Genomic DNA, 15,657 nt, shown 5'->3' with positions numbered 1-15,657 from the left:
AATGGTAAAGCCGGGTGCCTGGTACTATGGCCCCAGCCCAGTGGTGAGTCACAGCTGTAGAATTCGTGGTCTGGGAGCATCTCTTGGGTTAACAGGCCAACGAGAGAGCCAAGGAAGCAGGACCAGTGAAAGGATTTGAATTCTCTTTTAACAAACAGCCTTGTATTCAGGCCACATTCAGGGGAAGCCAGGCAGGAGCAAGATGCTGGGAATGAAAGTTGCTTCACTGTTACTTCCCATGGCGAACCTGCTTCCGTGTCTCGAAGACCCAAACGATGCCGGTGGTGAGGACAGCAGTTACCATTCGATAGGCCTGTTATGTCAGCATCTCCTAGGCTCTTCGCAGAGTCATTCATTTCTTCTTACAGTTACAGCTCATTTTACACGGTAGCCAAGGTTACAGAGCTAGTAAAAGGAAGAGCCAAGATTTGGCCCCATCTGTTTCCAGCACCGTGGTTTTCCAGTGCCCGACAAGAGTTCTGGACTTGGGCATGCCGCAGAACCACCCGAAGGCCCTGCTCAGGCAGACGCTTGCCCACCTCAGAGCTCAGGTTCAGGAGGCCGGGGCCGGGACCCGAGAACCTTTATTTTGAACAAGTTGCCAAGTGATACCAGAGCTGCTAGTGCTCATGCTCTCATCCAAAACCCCTGACTGGGCTGACGGCGGAATTTAACTATCATTCCATGTATCACCTCTCCAGAGAGGCTATTTCCTTTTCAAGTAGATTCTCTAAATCAGGGACCAGCAAACTTCAGCCTGGGGATCAAATCAGGCCCGCTGCCTGTTTTTGCTAAGTAAAGTTTTGTCACATGGCCATGCTCATTCATTTATATACTGTCTATGCTTTCACACTAGCACATCACAGCTGGGTATTTGCAACAAGAGACTGTATGTCCTACAAAGTCTAAAATATTTATTGCCTGGCTCTTTACAGAAACGTTTGCCAAGCCTGGCTCTATACCACCAACGTGTTCACTGCACCCCCAGCACACCCCTCTCTGAGGGTCTGTTCATCAATCGCTCATCTGACTGTCCCACGAGATGGTCAGTTCCACAAGGGCAGGGCTGCTTCTTTGCTGGGTCCCAGTGTCCCCCAGAGACTGGCGTCCAGCTGGCACTCCACAAAGATTTGCTGAAGGAATGAACACCATTGCTGAGAGCCTAGGTCCGTGACGCTGGACCAGGAACTTGAGGGCCATGGAGCAAGTAGAGGAAATGCAGTTGACACCATGTGGGCCCCGAGCCAGGATGAGGGAGTGAGAAGAGCCAGCCAGACAGAGGTTGCTGATGAGAGGAGCAGCCTGGGGAGGCAGGGCCGTGCTGCTTCCTGCAGCGATGGGGAAACTGCTGGAGGTGGGGAGAGGAAAGCCTTAGTCACCAGGGTCAATCTGAGATTAGGAGAAACTTCCTTCTCTAAGAATGAAAGAGCCTGTGTGATGCCTGCTCTCTCTCCGGACACAAGCCAAGCCGGCTTCCTCAGATCTGATGTCCTGGGTGGATCTCCACGAAGAGGTGAGTGGAGGAGGAAGAGCCCAAGTGGGCGGTGGGTGGGACAGATGGCTGGCCTGAGTCCTGGCTCTGCCTCTTACCAGCAGTGGCATCTGGTATAGTTCCTGATCCTCCCTGAGCTGCAAGGCATTCACTGGAAATGTGTGTGTGTGTGTGTGTGGGGGGGGGGGGTTGTACAAGGATGAAATGTGGCTGTGTAGTTGTATAACATTTACTGAATGAGTAACATGTATCAGACATTTTAGGCACCGAGCAATAGGGGTGAACAAGACAGTGTACGTCTCCCTCCAACAGGCTCACATCTTAGAAGGCAGGGCACGTGACAAAGGGGCAGACACACTCGCTCATGGACTATCCGCGAGGCATGGGCATATGATCCTACACTCACGGACTATCTGCGAGGCATGGGCATACAGACTATCCACGAGGCATGGGCATACAGACTATCCGCGAGGCATGGGCATATGATCCTACGTTCATGGGCATATGATTCCTTGTTACCTTTTCAGTCTCCAAAGGTGGATGCTGCTGCCTTACTTCTGTCTGTGGGCAGAAACATGAAGGTGGTGGGCGATGGAGCTCCGCGGATTCCGCAGGGGCGAGCATGGCCAGGAGACGTCCCAGCCCTCAGTCCATGCCTCGGTGAGGACTGGGCACTCCATTCACTTCTCCTCAAACCGGCCAACAGCACTCCCCAAATTCTTGGCATGGATATAAAGTTGGTGTTGATTTCATTTCGCTTCTGACCTGCACGCAGGTGAGTAACAAGCCAGGCCTTGACATGCAGGCTTCATGCCATTCAGTAGCAGCTCAAACCCACCTCCCCAGAGAGGCTGTCCCTGACCAATCCGTCCAAATGAGCAATCCCGCCAGCACCCGGCCCACGTGCGCTATCACAGAAGCTGCTGTATTTTCTTCACAGACTAGGCTGGGTGGGGCACGACTTGTAAAGCACTGAGGACAACGCCCGGCACAGGTAAGAGTTCACTAAAAGTTTCTACCACTATCATGAATATCACTGTTCTTTTTAAAATCACAGCCTCACCTTATCGCGATCATTTGTTTCCTAATTTACATGTCTCCAAAACCCTGCTTACAGCCGCAACGTAGCAGAAATCTCAATTATCTTGTCAATTGTTTTATCACCAGTGCCTAGAACAGTGCCTGACACATAGTAGGTACACATTAGCTATCAGTTGAATAAGCGAATGCATAATTGAAAAAAAGCCTAATCGCTATTCCTTTTTCACAGGCTTTCCCAGTATAGCCTGATTCTCTCCTTATATCCTCATTGGGGGAATAAGATCCCCTGGAAGGCTGCCAGGAGGCCATCAGCCCACGCATCAGAGACGCGCTGAAGAGGCCTGAACAGCAAAGTCAGAGCCCATGCCAGGACCACCCCTCCTGCTCTTCATCCCCAAGGGGAGGTGTGCAGCATCTTCTTCTTCATGGGATGGCTGTCTCTGCACTCTGAGGACCTACAGAGAATGCCCTGGGACACAACCCTGGGACCCAGGCCTGGGGATGGCGATGCTGCAGGATCCAGGCACCCAACAAGGTGGGTGGCAGGGCCCGAAGCTGACTTGGGCATCAAAGAAGTTCAAGCTGCTCCGGCTCCACAGAGCCAGCACATCATCTGAATGAAGCTGTCCATTTACAGCAACCCTACAACCAAGTCCCTGGGGGGGGGGGGGGGGGGGGGGAGGAAGGCTCCGTGCAGGTGGAATCCCAAATTATTTTATTAAAAGCCCTTGAGAAGGCTGAGAAGGCATCCAGGATTCCCTTTTAATCTATGCTTAAACCCTCTCCTCCATCCCCACCTAACCTTCCTCGGTCTTGGACAGCCACAAGTTCCTTCTCCCCTTCCTGCCACCAGGGCGATGGTGATCGCAGTCACTTACCACGGCTTCACAGGAGGGGCAGGCAGGAAACCACCGTCCTATGGAGCAGCTCTATGTGAGATCCCACACCAGGATCTTTACACGGGAGCACGCCCTCATTCCACCGGCACACGCCCTCATTCGGGCCAGCCCAGCCCTGAGGTCCACAGTCTCAGAGTACTAGCTCCTGGGGCGTCTAAGATTGAATCCATCGCTGCTGCTCACTAGCTGTGTGGTCTTGGGCAAATTTTTAACTTCTCTGAGCCTTCCTTTACTCACCTCTAAAACAGAGACAGCAATAGCAATGACCAAATTCAGTTGTTAAAGGAGAATCAAGTAATGCACGCAGTTAAAATGCTGGTGGGCAGAAACGAGTGTGTGAAGAAAACGCAGTCACGTTCTCCATGGTCATCATCATGACCACGAGGCAACCGAGGCTCCTGGAAGGTGAGCAACTTTCCCGAGGTCAGAGAGGGATGGAGCAGCAGTCAGATTTGCTGACTCCAAGCCAAGCCCTTCCCACTGGGCCCTGCTGCTTCCTCCTTACCCAGTGACTCCCCGCAGCTCCCCAGATGGGGATGGTGACATAAAGGGTCTCCTGGTGTGGAAACAGAAGGGGGTCTGCCAGACCCCCAGCTCCCCCACCCTGCTCCAGACCCGATCCTGGAGCTGAGGGCACTGTGCTTTTGCCAGATGCAACCCGGCTCCTGCCCCTTTGCAATCTGAGACACTGAAGCAGCCGGCTGGACAGGGCATCACCTAGAACACAACTTTTAAGAGACGCAGAGGGGCAGGAATCATGGATATGGAGCAACTCTCTATGTAGAAAACCAGTTAAAAGTCTTATATCTTTTCCGTGTGATGCAACCCTGAACGTCTCCAGTCCTTCAGAGGACTCTTTCTCCTGCCTGCTCTTCACAAATGTCCCCGGGGTGGCCGCCATGGGTCAGGCACTGTGCCAGGCACTGGGGTTTCCTGGATCATAAACTATAGTGGGGGAACCAAATATTGAACAAATAATCACACCAACAAGTATCTAATTACCAGTTTGATTAACATTAATAGGGGAGTTCCAGGGATTGCCGTGAGCATGTACTGGGAGTCTGGGCATTCAGAGAAGCTCCTTGAGGAAACATTTACCTGACACACGATGGATGTGCCATAAATAATGAAGGTTATGCAACCCGATAAAGATATTGGAGACTTTCACGGGGCTCAAACCCAATGAATGCACCCGTCTCTTAGGTAGTCTTGGATGGTTCATTTTACCACTTCCAGCAGAATACTCTGAAAGCCAAACATTGGACAATTACTCCTGGTATCTACTCTTCATCCGTCCTGGGATAGTTTGAAGTGAAACTTGTGAGTTCTGGACAAATAACCTAACCACCTCTCTTTATGTGCAAAAACACAGTTAAGGTCAAGGTCAAATTACCAATGTGTGGAGACCAAGGGTTTGGGGACATCTGTATTTGAGAATCCCCTGCAGACATTTGGGGTATTCGGAACATGGATGAGAAGGACGTGCATCGGGAGAAACACTCTGATGGCCTGTTCAGACCCATGGCACAGCGAGAACTAATAGGAAAACCACAAGAACATGTACAATGAAGGCCGCCACCCAGCCCACGCAGCGGAGACCACATCTGGAGGGCAGGATCAAAGCCTTAAGGAGCTTTCCATGTGACCCCTCCACCTACAGCAAATGCTCTTCTGGAGAGGAACCGGCGAGTGTACAGGAAGGTTGGCTGCTGTCACCTTATTTCATATCACGGAAAACAGCCCGAGACGCACATTTCAAAAATAAACGTTGGCTCAGAGTTGCTCAGGGGTGGTACTCTGGTGCCTGGGAGGGGTCAATTCTCCTTTGTGCAGGATCATCTGGTACTTTTCAGGACGTGTAGCATCCCAAGCTCCTACCCATGAAAACAGTAGTGGAGTCCTTCAGCCATTTCCACGATAACTACCTCCTCTCAAACACCCATATCCAAATGCCCCCTAGTGGTGCTGGTATCACTCCGGGTTAGGAACCACCGACAGAGAACTGCACACCCTTCCAAAGGAGAATCTGGATCTAAATACACTGATAGAGAAAAATCCTCACAATACATGAATTGGGGGAAAAATCACAGTAAGTGGGTAGCATCATCACATTTTTGTCCAAAAAAAAAAAACCCAGAAATGTACTCCTATATCCATAGACACTTGTTATATACACACGCAAAAAGGTTGGAACACACTTCTCTCTGCCAAACACCTGACCCCCTCACAGGGCAGCAGCCATTATGCTGCAGTGAGAACACGGCAGGAGTTTGGTAAATGTTTGTTGAATCGAGGCATCCTTTTTTTGTCTTGATTGGAACAGAATTTTGCTACCAGATACTCCAGGTTTTAATATCACTTTCAGCCACATTCCTCCCCCTACTCCCCTGGATATTGGGCAATGTCTGAAGACATGATTAGTTATCCCAGCAATGGGGGAAGAACGGAGTGTGTTACTGGCTTCTACTGGGTAGAGGCCAGGGATGCTGCCAATCATCTTGCAAAGTGAAGGAAGCCTCAAGAGCAAAGACTTACCCAGTTAATGCTGCCAATAGTGCTGAGATTGAGAAACTCTGCTCACCACTGGCCTTTCTCATAAGCTTGTTGAACACCCCCAAATCCTTCCTGGAGTATTATATACTGTCAGTTGATAACCATGGCATCTTTGGGAGACAGAGCACATCATTAAGTGTTTGGGTTTGCAGAGAAACTAGCAGATTTCGATGGTCAATCAGGGCGTACTCCAGCTCTCTGTTCGATACTGCAAGGCTCTCTGGGTGGCATCAGACATATTTGGAGGAAGCAAAGGCAGAGGATCTGAGCAATCTCCCGGTTACTTTCCAGGCTAGTCATCACACACCACAGGATCAATGCCTGTCCTTGCTGGCATCCTCTGTGATGCAGATTAGGTTTCAGACTATGTTAAGAAAATTGGGTTTTACAGCTAGTAGATTTTTCTAAAATTAAGTGCTCACATTCAAGAACACCTCCCCAAGTGGGAGGTGACTTTCAATTGCATTGTATTTAATTGAAGGCATTTCTCGGAAGAAATGGAATAATAAAGAGTATCACCTGAAGGTCTACTAACCAACCCCACGCCAGGGGCTAAAATGAAAGGTTTCCAAGAGAAAGGAAAGGAAGCACAAAGCATTTTAATGTTCATTATAATTTCTCTTGGTAGAAAAATGGCTTTTCTCAAACCAGAGACAACTAACATGATACTAAACTTTTATTAGTGAGAGGCATTTAGGACTCAAACTTTTCTAATCTTAGAACATACTGGATAAAGTTTTAAAAATCTTTAAACCTACACAATTCAAGGTACCTCATAATTTACAAATTCGAAGTGCATTTCCTTCATGCAACAAATATCTTTAATATAGACTTATATTTTATTAGGCAAGTACAGAGCCCTTCAAATAGCTTGAAGAGACAGTCTCTCTCTGAAGACAATTTCCCTTTCTAAGTATCTGTGTCATAGAGGTCTGAGTAAGTGTAAAGAATAGAGAAAACTGTGCAAAGAGCAACAAAATTTTAAGAGAGGAATATCCTTTCATCTGACATAATTCAAACCACTTGTTTAAGAGCATTAATCATCTTCTTTCAAAACAAATCAAAGAACGTTGCTTTATACTTCCCCAAGACGTTCGTTTTGGATGAGTCAAAGTGGCCTCCAAAATACCATAATCGCTCACTTTTCGAATTGGCGAATTTAACCAAGAACTAGCTTCTGCAATTGTCTATTCCCTTGGCTCAATACAAAATTTTGCCTGAATCTGAACATCATAGACTGATGTTTAACTATCTTAAAGAAGAAATCTACGTAAGCAGAGAACTGAAAACAGTTTAATTTTGAACTTTCAGGGCCCAATTTAGCAGGAAGCAAAGTGAACAAAAGAAAGATGGGTCTCTTAGAAGCTGCTGGAAATGAGGTTAGCACAGAAATGAAACAAGCTCACAGATGTATCGAGGTGTGAAAACTCATTGCTCAAGTACCAGGGGCAGAATGGTGATGTCAAACAAAGATCCTTAGTCACCCACCACCTCATCTGAGTTTTACAGATAAACTCAAATCCTCTCATTCTTCTTAAACTTACACTTTAATAATGTAATCCTTACTGAAACAGGAAAATATATAACTTTAACCTACTAACAGAGAGAAAACACTCATTTCTTGCTGTTAATATCCAAGTTCCCTTCGATTCTCATGGACATTATTTCCTGTGAATGTTTCTATTCTGAGATATTTTCTCCATGATAGGAATCAGAATAGAGATCACAAAACTGAAGTACCTGTAGGGTTTAGGAAGGTAACACAAAGGGGTAAAGTGGGCTTAGAGGAGACCAGGGTGACTTGTAGAGATCAAACTCTGTCTGGAAAGAATGCAGCTCTCAACTCAATGGCCAACACACCGTTCCTGGCAGAAATGAGATTTCAGATCCTCAAATTTTCATGAGTTTGTGTGTGTGTGTGTGTGTGTGTGTGTGTGTGTGTGTTTTTAAAAAAGAATACTTTATTGATTTTTAGAGAAACACTGATGTGAGAGCCCAACATCAGTCAGCTGCTTCCTACACCTTTCCCTCTACCCCCTCACCGCCCCCCCCCCCCCGACACACACACATACACACCACTGGGGATTTGAGCCCACGATCTGGACATCCAACCGACAACCCTTTAATGCACAGGATGGTGCCCAACCAATTGAGCCACACTGGCCAGGGCCATAAGCATAAACTCTTAACTAAAAATTCCTAATTATTAAGCATTAGTAATTAATTTCAAGTTGTTTTTTTTCTCATGGCTCTAGAATTTTATTTTTTATTGAATTTATTGGGGTGACATTGGTTAATAAAATTATACAGATTTCAGATGTACAGTTCTATAACACATCATTTGTATATTGTATTGTGTGTTCACCACCCCAAGTCAAGTCTCCTTCCATCACAATTTATCCCTCCTATGCCCTCCTCTACCTCCCCCCATCTTATCTACTAAGTCAAAAGTTTAAACAATACTTTGCTGGATAAAGAAATCTTTCCCTGTGTGGTTGATTTCATCAGCCAATTTGCAACCTCAGTATTGAAAGAAAAAAGTGAGAAAAGGCCAATCAAAGCGATGTTATCAGGGTCCCACCCTTAAGTTGTTGGTGAATTCTTGGGTCTTTCTTTTTTTTTTAAAAAAAAATGTTTTTATTGATTTTTAGAGAGAGAGGAAGAGAGAGGGATAGATAGAAACTCCAATGAGAGAGAAACATCATCAATTGGGTGCCTCCTGTACGCCTCCCACTGGGGATCGAGCCTGCAACCCGGGCATGTGCCCTGATGGTAAATCAAACCAGTGACCTTTTCGTTCCTACATGGACACTCAACCACTGAGCTACACTGGCCGGGTTCTTGGGTCTTTCTTAATCATAAAGAACTTCTTCTACATATGTAATACTTTCAACAATAAAGAGTTATTAAAAAAAGAAAAAAACTTTTTCTAAAAGCATGACCACATCTAAACTTCCTAACTTAAAATTTCAGGGCTTTTTAAGGTTCAAAACATACCATCAGACATAAAGACCTGCAGAGCAAGAAGCTTTCTGTGTCAGAGGAAGGGAACAGTGGTCAAACACTTAAGATGCTGGTAAACCTGCCTCTTAAAGATGTGTTACTGTCGTAACAAGCTAGCTAATATTAATAATAGTTAAGGAGCAAAGGGAAGGCCAGACATAAGCAAGGCCATCTGGGCAGCTTCACCAGGAAGCTGCAACTTCACAGTCCCTGGGGAACCACCTGTCCATGCCCTGCAGATCACCGGAGGGGGGCGGGGGGAGGGGACCAACAAAGTGGGGATAGGCGCATGTGCAGTGAAGTCTGGGTCACATAGGAGGATGCTTGCCTGTCAGTCTGACCTGGGAATAAAGATAATTGCCTAGGGGGTGGAGCCACCGCAAGTGTGCGAAATCTTGGAAGGTCATATACCCCAGGCAAAGGAGTTCTTGCTCTCTTGTCCCTTTCGCTTTGCTCCTGTTTCCTTGCACTTGCCGGTGTTCCCTCCACAGCCATGTGGCCCTAGAAGCTACATGGCCCGTGGCCATCTGGACCCCACACACCATGGACTGCAGCTGGGAACACAGGCTAACCTGACCAGATGCTGGACTGGACTGTGCAAACGTGGAGCAGAACCTCTGGCACTGGCTCTGATCCTAGCCCTGCTGAAGACAAAATGGGACTTTTCCATGGCAGGACAGAGGGAGTTGGGACCTTGGAAACCCAGGGGTTTAATTCCACAGAAATAAAACTTTACATAGATACCTCATCCTCCTGGGGGGAGGGGCTTCAGGAAATTCTTATTCCAGCGGCACCCCCACGAAGCCCATTTCCACTGACAATAGGAGGGACACGGACAGCACCTCACTGATAACAGATGCAGAGAGAAGATCATGGAAATATCTAGCCGAAAGCAGGGGCTTCTAAGCCAACACTGAGGCTGGTGGAAGAGAAAATTCCAAGTACTGAGAAATGCAAAGCAGAGGCTGTATATCACTGGGAAAAATGCAGTGAACAGAAAAACCCAAGTTCATCTCATCGAGCCAATAATATTTACAGCCTGTGGGTAGTGCCAAAATATTTCAGGAAATGCCAATGTCTTTCTTTGTAAAGGAAGGCCAAGAGTAATATTTAAACACAGCACATATAAATCACTGGGGGGAACAGGCGAATGAATCCACATTTCCTCACTCTGCTTTACAAAGAATCTTAACCTCAAGATTCATGGTCAAGGTAGAACTCCCTTACCTCTCTGAAATTAAAGATTCGATATCTAATGTTCCAAAGCCAACATTTCTGAGAAGTTGCTAGACCATCTTCTGTTAACAGTTAATGGCAATACAGAATGAATGAAAAGTGATGGCTCACACAAGGCTCAGTTTCATTTATCTTCCTCATTTCCCATTGCAGCCTCAGCCATCTCCAACCCATGGAGCCCCAACCACTTTTCTGAATCAGCCAAGTCAACGCTTCCTTCTGAACTGGAATGAGACAGGATGGGCAAGACAAAGGCAAAAGGCAAACCACACTTTCCCTCCTCCGAGCGGTACCTGTTCAGGCTTCAGCCCAGGCGGGACCCAGGCGTACTCCTCCAAGGCGCAGCCCGAGTCGTCGTCCGAGGTCGAGTTCCTCTGGAAGTCAAACATGAGTTTGCTGACAGTCTTCTCCATCTCCAGGGGCATCACCGTCACCATGTGCTCCTCCTGAGGGCACTTGCAGTGCAGACAGATCTTCCTGCAAGCAGCAAAGGCGGGAGGTGAGGGGAAGGCCAAAACCCCCATTATTTTCCATTGGCCTGCCAGTCCCCAGCCCTTGGATCCCAAACTATATAAACACATTCCTTGGCAACTGCTTTTTGGCAAAAGCATCTAAGGGAGCATAGCACAGCACGCCTGACTTTGTAGATGGCAGGCAGTGCGCATGTGCAGACACTGTGGAAGGTCAGAGACCCCCACGTAAGCATGCTAAGGATGTTTAAACACGGACCCCAACCTTTCCTTCTAAATCAGTTCCCCAAGAAGAATGTCAAACTATTTTTTATCTTAGCAGGTAGAACACTGGAGAAAGACCATGACCACAATTTCCTTGACTGTAACAGTAATTAAATAGACATAATACATATGCTGATTACCAGTAGACTTAACAAATACTGACAAAATACCATTTTTATAAAAGGTTCTTAGACCTTGGAAAATGAACATGGCTTTAAAAAGAACTGCAGGTGAGATTTTAAGAAGAGAAAAATATTTTTTCCCATTAAACAAATCTGGGCCTACAATTTTACGAGAAAGGCATTTTCATTTCCACTAAAGATCCCTGTAGGTTTGAAATTTTAATTAGAAACCCAAATCTTCCCTAAATTGATTGTTTTTATAATATACAAAGGAATCATGCATGCGAATTCTTTCAAAAGGCAGCAGCCAATGATCAAAATCTCTTCTCCAAATTGAGCATTCCTCTTTAAGGTTACATCTTTCCATTCTCCATGGCTACACAACTGATGAAGCAATAAAAAGGTTCATTCAGCAACACAAAAGCATGTCTAGCGTCCATCAATAAAACAGAGAAGAAAACAATGGAGGAGGAAATTTTAATGAAAATAAGCTGTTATATGTATACTCTTATCTTTATGATTAGTTCCAGTAGCACCTTACAAAGGCAACAAAGAGTCCATCATCCTAATCCCACATGTGCTTGAATTTTATTTTATTTATTTATTTGGTGCCTGAATTTTTTGATAACAGCTTTGTTAAGATATAATTCATATGCCATAAAACTCACCATTTTAAAGTGGCTTTGATCCCAGACACTTCTACTAATTTGGGGATTTCAGTTTTTTGTTTTTTTTTTCAGAGTTGTTTTATGATAGAAAACATATTGAAGAGCAAGTAAGATACCTTTTTTTTTGCTTCATTCATAGGATTAAATATCACCAATTAACTTCTTGTTGCAGAGAAATGGGAACTTTTATTTAATTTATTTATTTTACTTTATTTTAGAGAGAGGCAGAGGGGGAGAGAGAGGAGAGAGAAATGTTGAGTTGTTATTCGGCTTTTAGTATGTTCACAGAGTTGTGAAACTATTACCACTGTCTACTTTTAGAACATTTTCATCACCCCCAAAGAAACTCCGTGCACATTAGCAGTAACTTCCCACATTCCCGTTCCCCCATGTCCTGACAACCACTAATCGATTTTCTATGTATATGGTTTTGCCTATTCTGGAAATTTCACATAAAGGAAATCATACAATACATAGATTTTTGAAACTGGATTCTTTCATATAATATGATGTTTTCAAGGGTCATCTATGTTGTAGCATGTGTCAATCCTTCACTGCCTTTTTACTGAAATACTAGAGGCCTGGTGCACGAATTTGTGCATGGGTGGGGTCCAGCTGGCCCATCCCAAGGGCCGATCAGGGCCAAATGGCTGGGGGGAGGGGCCATAGGTCGGCCAGCTGGCCCTGCCCCCAATCAGGTGAGGGGGGCGATCGGCCGAGGGGTTGGAGCGAGGTTGGTCGGCCAGCCCCGCCCCCAATCAGGGTAGGGGGCCAATCGGGGGCCAGGTTGGCCGGGGGGCGGGGCCAAAGGAGGTTGGCCGGGCGGCCCCATCCCCCATTGAGACAGTTGCCCTGCCGCAGTGCCTGTCATAGCGACCAGTCTTTCCAGTTGTTCCAGTCGTTCAGGTCGCTTGGCTTTTATATATAGATAGATAATATTCCATTGTATATTTTGTTTATCCATTTATCAGTTGGTGGGCATTTGGATTGTTTCCACTTTTTGACCTCTGTTAATTAATGCTGCTCTGAATATTTATGGACATGATTTTGTGTGTGTGTGTGTGTGTGTGTGTGTGTGTGTACATATGTTTTCTATTCTCTTGGGTGGATACCCAGGAGTAGAATTGCTGGGTCATATGGTAACTTTAAGTTTAACAATTTGAGGAACTGTTAAACTTTTTTTTCAAAAAAATATATGTACCATTTTACATTCCTACCATCAATGAATGAGTGTTCCATTTTCTCTGCTTCCTCCCTATACTTGTTATTCTTTCTTTTTGATTATTGCCATCCTAGTGGGTTTGAAGTGGTATCTTACTGTGCTTTAGATGTGCACTTTTTAAATAGCTAATTATGTTGAGCATCTTTTTATGTGCTTATTATATCTCTTCTTTGGAAAAATGTCTACTCAAATCCTTAGTCCATTTTTAAATTGTTATTTGTCTTTTATTATTAAGTTGTAAACATTTTTATATACGTATTTTCTGGATACAATTCCTTTATCAGATAGTATATGATTTGCAAAAATTTTCTCCCATTATGTAGGTTTTCACTTTCTTGATGATGCCTGTTAAAGCACAATTTTTTTTTAAAATTTTGATGAAGTCCAATTTATATTTGTTTTCTGTTGTTGCTTGTGCTTTAAGTATCATATCTAAGAAATCATTGCCTGACTTAAGGTCATAAAGATTTACTCCTATATTTGAATCTAAGAGTTTTATGGTTTTAGCTCTTCCAGTATATGTGGATCTATGTTCCATTTTGAATTAATTTTCATATATGGCCTGAGGTAGGAGTCCAGATTCATACTCCTGTGGCTATCCAATGGTCCCAGCACCATTTGTTAAAAGTCTATTCTTTCCCCAATGAAGTGTCTTGGCATCCTTCTCAAAAATTAATTGATCATAAATTTAAAGGTTTATTTCTGGCGTTTCAATTATTCCTCTGATCTGTATGTCTATCCTTTTGCCAGTATTATACTGTATTTGTTACTGTTGCTTTGTAGTAAGTTTTGAAACTGTGAAGTGAGGGTCCTCCAAAATTGTTCCCCTTTTAAAAAGTTGTTTTGATTCTTCTGCATCCCTGGCATTTGCATCATAAAATATAAATTTTAGGATAGTAGCTTGCCAATTTTTGCAAAATGGTCCTGCTTGGAATTTGACAGGGATTGCATTGAATCCGTACACCAATTTGGAGAATATTGCTATCTTAACAATATTAAGTCTTCCAATCCATGAACAAAGGATGTCTTTCCATTTATTTCAGTAAACTTTAATTTCCTTCAATGCTATTTTGTGGTTTTCTGTTATGTCTTGCACTTCTTTTGTTAAGTTTATTTTTAAGTAATTTATTCTTATTGATACCACTGTAAATGAAACTGTTTGCTTAGTTTCATTTTCTAGGTTGTTACTGTATAGAAACACAAATGACATTTGTACATGGATGTTACATCATACCATCTTGCTGAACTTGCTTATTAATTCTAACTGTGTGTGTGTTTCCTTCGGATTTCCTGTAGATCTGCGAGTAGAGACAGCCTTGTTTCTTTCTTTCCCGTCTGATGTCTTTCTCTGTCTTTGTCTTGCCTCACTGCCTTGAGCACACCGGCGACTAGAAGCGGCACGTGTGGGCATCCTGGTAGGGCTCCTGGTCCTCCGGGAAAGCAGCCAATCTCTCACCATCAAGTATGACTTAGCTGTGTGCTTTCTGTCGATGCCCTTTATTAAACCGGAGAAGTTTCCTGCTAGGCTAGTTTGTTGATTGTTGTTGTTGTTGTCTTTATTCACAAAAGGGTGTTGGACTTTGAATGCTTTTTTAGCATCCACCGAGGTGACCAGTTGGTTTTTGTCCTTAATCTATTAATATTGTGTGCCTGAATGTTGACACCCAAATGTTCCGAGAAAACAAAATCAGCTTAATCCAGCAGAATTAGGCTTGTCATGCTCTCCAACGTCCTGCTTTTTGTCAGGTGGAAAATACAACAGCCAGAATGCACACGTGGGTCTGGTTTGCATCTCCAAACTCAAAGATGTTTAATCATAACCCTCGCTGTTCCTTTTAGAAATAGAGCTCATTTTAATAGTAACTAATTAATCAGCTACTTAAAAAAAAGTCAGGGGTTTGGGGAAGTCATCAGGTTTTTTTTTTTCCTCTTAAAATTTTTATGCCAGCTTATGACTTAAGAAAAAACGTTTTCGTGTATTTAAGCAAATTTAGGAAATTCTTTGGCAACTAGCAGTTTTTACTGGAAAGTCATACTTTTAAAACAAACGATAGAGGATTTCTTTTAACCCAATTCAGATTCTAGAATATTCCTCAGTGAAACTTATTCAGCAATGCAGGGAGGAGCACAATATTTAATGCTGGACGGATGTGATCTAATGAACTAAAGCTCCAGGAGAAGGAAAAAGATAAGGAGAGTCACAGGATGATGGAACCAGTTCCAGAACGAGTCTCACTGTGGAGAAGCGTGAGCACAAAAGAAAGGGGAGAGGCCAAGGCCCGGTTTAGTCTCTCAGCAAATAACTGTCGAGCACCTACCATGTGCCAGGCACTGCAGTAGGCACTTGGGAAACCAACCAAACACAGACCCCTGCCCTCGGAGACCCTACATTATTAGAAGCAAGAAGCACACCATACGCAAGAAACAAAACCGGCTGCACACCAAGAAAGACAATTCCACCGCCACTTTCCAAAGGCTCAGAGAGGCTAAGCAATACGTTCCAAGTCAGCCCTAAACAGAGGTTCAAAGGAGGATCTGATTCCTGAACAAAAATAATTCCTTATAGACAGCATCCCTGTTCCAAGGATACACTTTTTAAAAACAAACAAACACATTTTTATTTACTTTTTTTTTTTTTTTAGAGAGAGAGAGGAAGGGAGAGGGAGAGAGAGATAGAAACATCAATG

At 44.4% G+C, this 15,657-nt stretch overlaps 1 protein-coding gene across 3 annotated transcripts in view; it reads right to left on the bottom strand.

Moving 5' to 3' along the window:
- Positions 1-15,657, bottom strand: part of PRICKLE2 (prickle planar cell polarity protein 2) — a 166,975-nt gene that overhangs the window by 92,744 nt on the left and 58,574 nt on the right. For all 3 annotated transcript variants that reach the window (XM_080671510.1, XM_080671509.1, XM_080671511.1), the window contains exon 2: positions 10,518-10,701. In XM_080671510.1, the coding sequence (XP_080527636.1) occupies positions 10,518-10,661 (144 nt within the window). In that variant the 5' untranslated portion in view covers positions 10,662-10,701. The remainder of the gene's footprint in view (positions 1-10,517; positions 10,702-15,657) is intronic.

The sequence above is a fragment of the Plecotus auritus genome, assembly GCF_963455305.1.
Source record: "Plecotus auritus genome assembly, chromosome: 6".
NCBI classification, from domain to species: domain Eukaryota; kingdom Metazoa; phylum Chordata; class Mammalia; order Chiroptera; family Vespertilionidae; genus Plecotus; species Plecotus auritus.
This window is presented reverse-complemented; position numbering and strand designations above follow the sequence as displayed.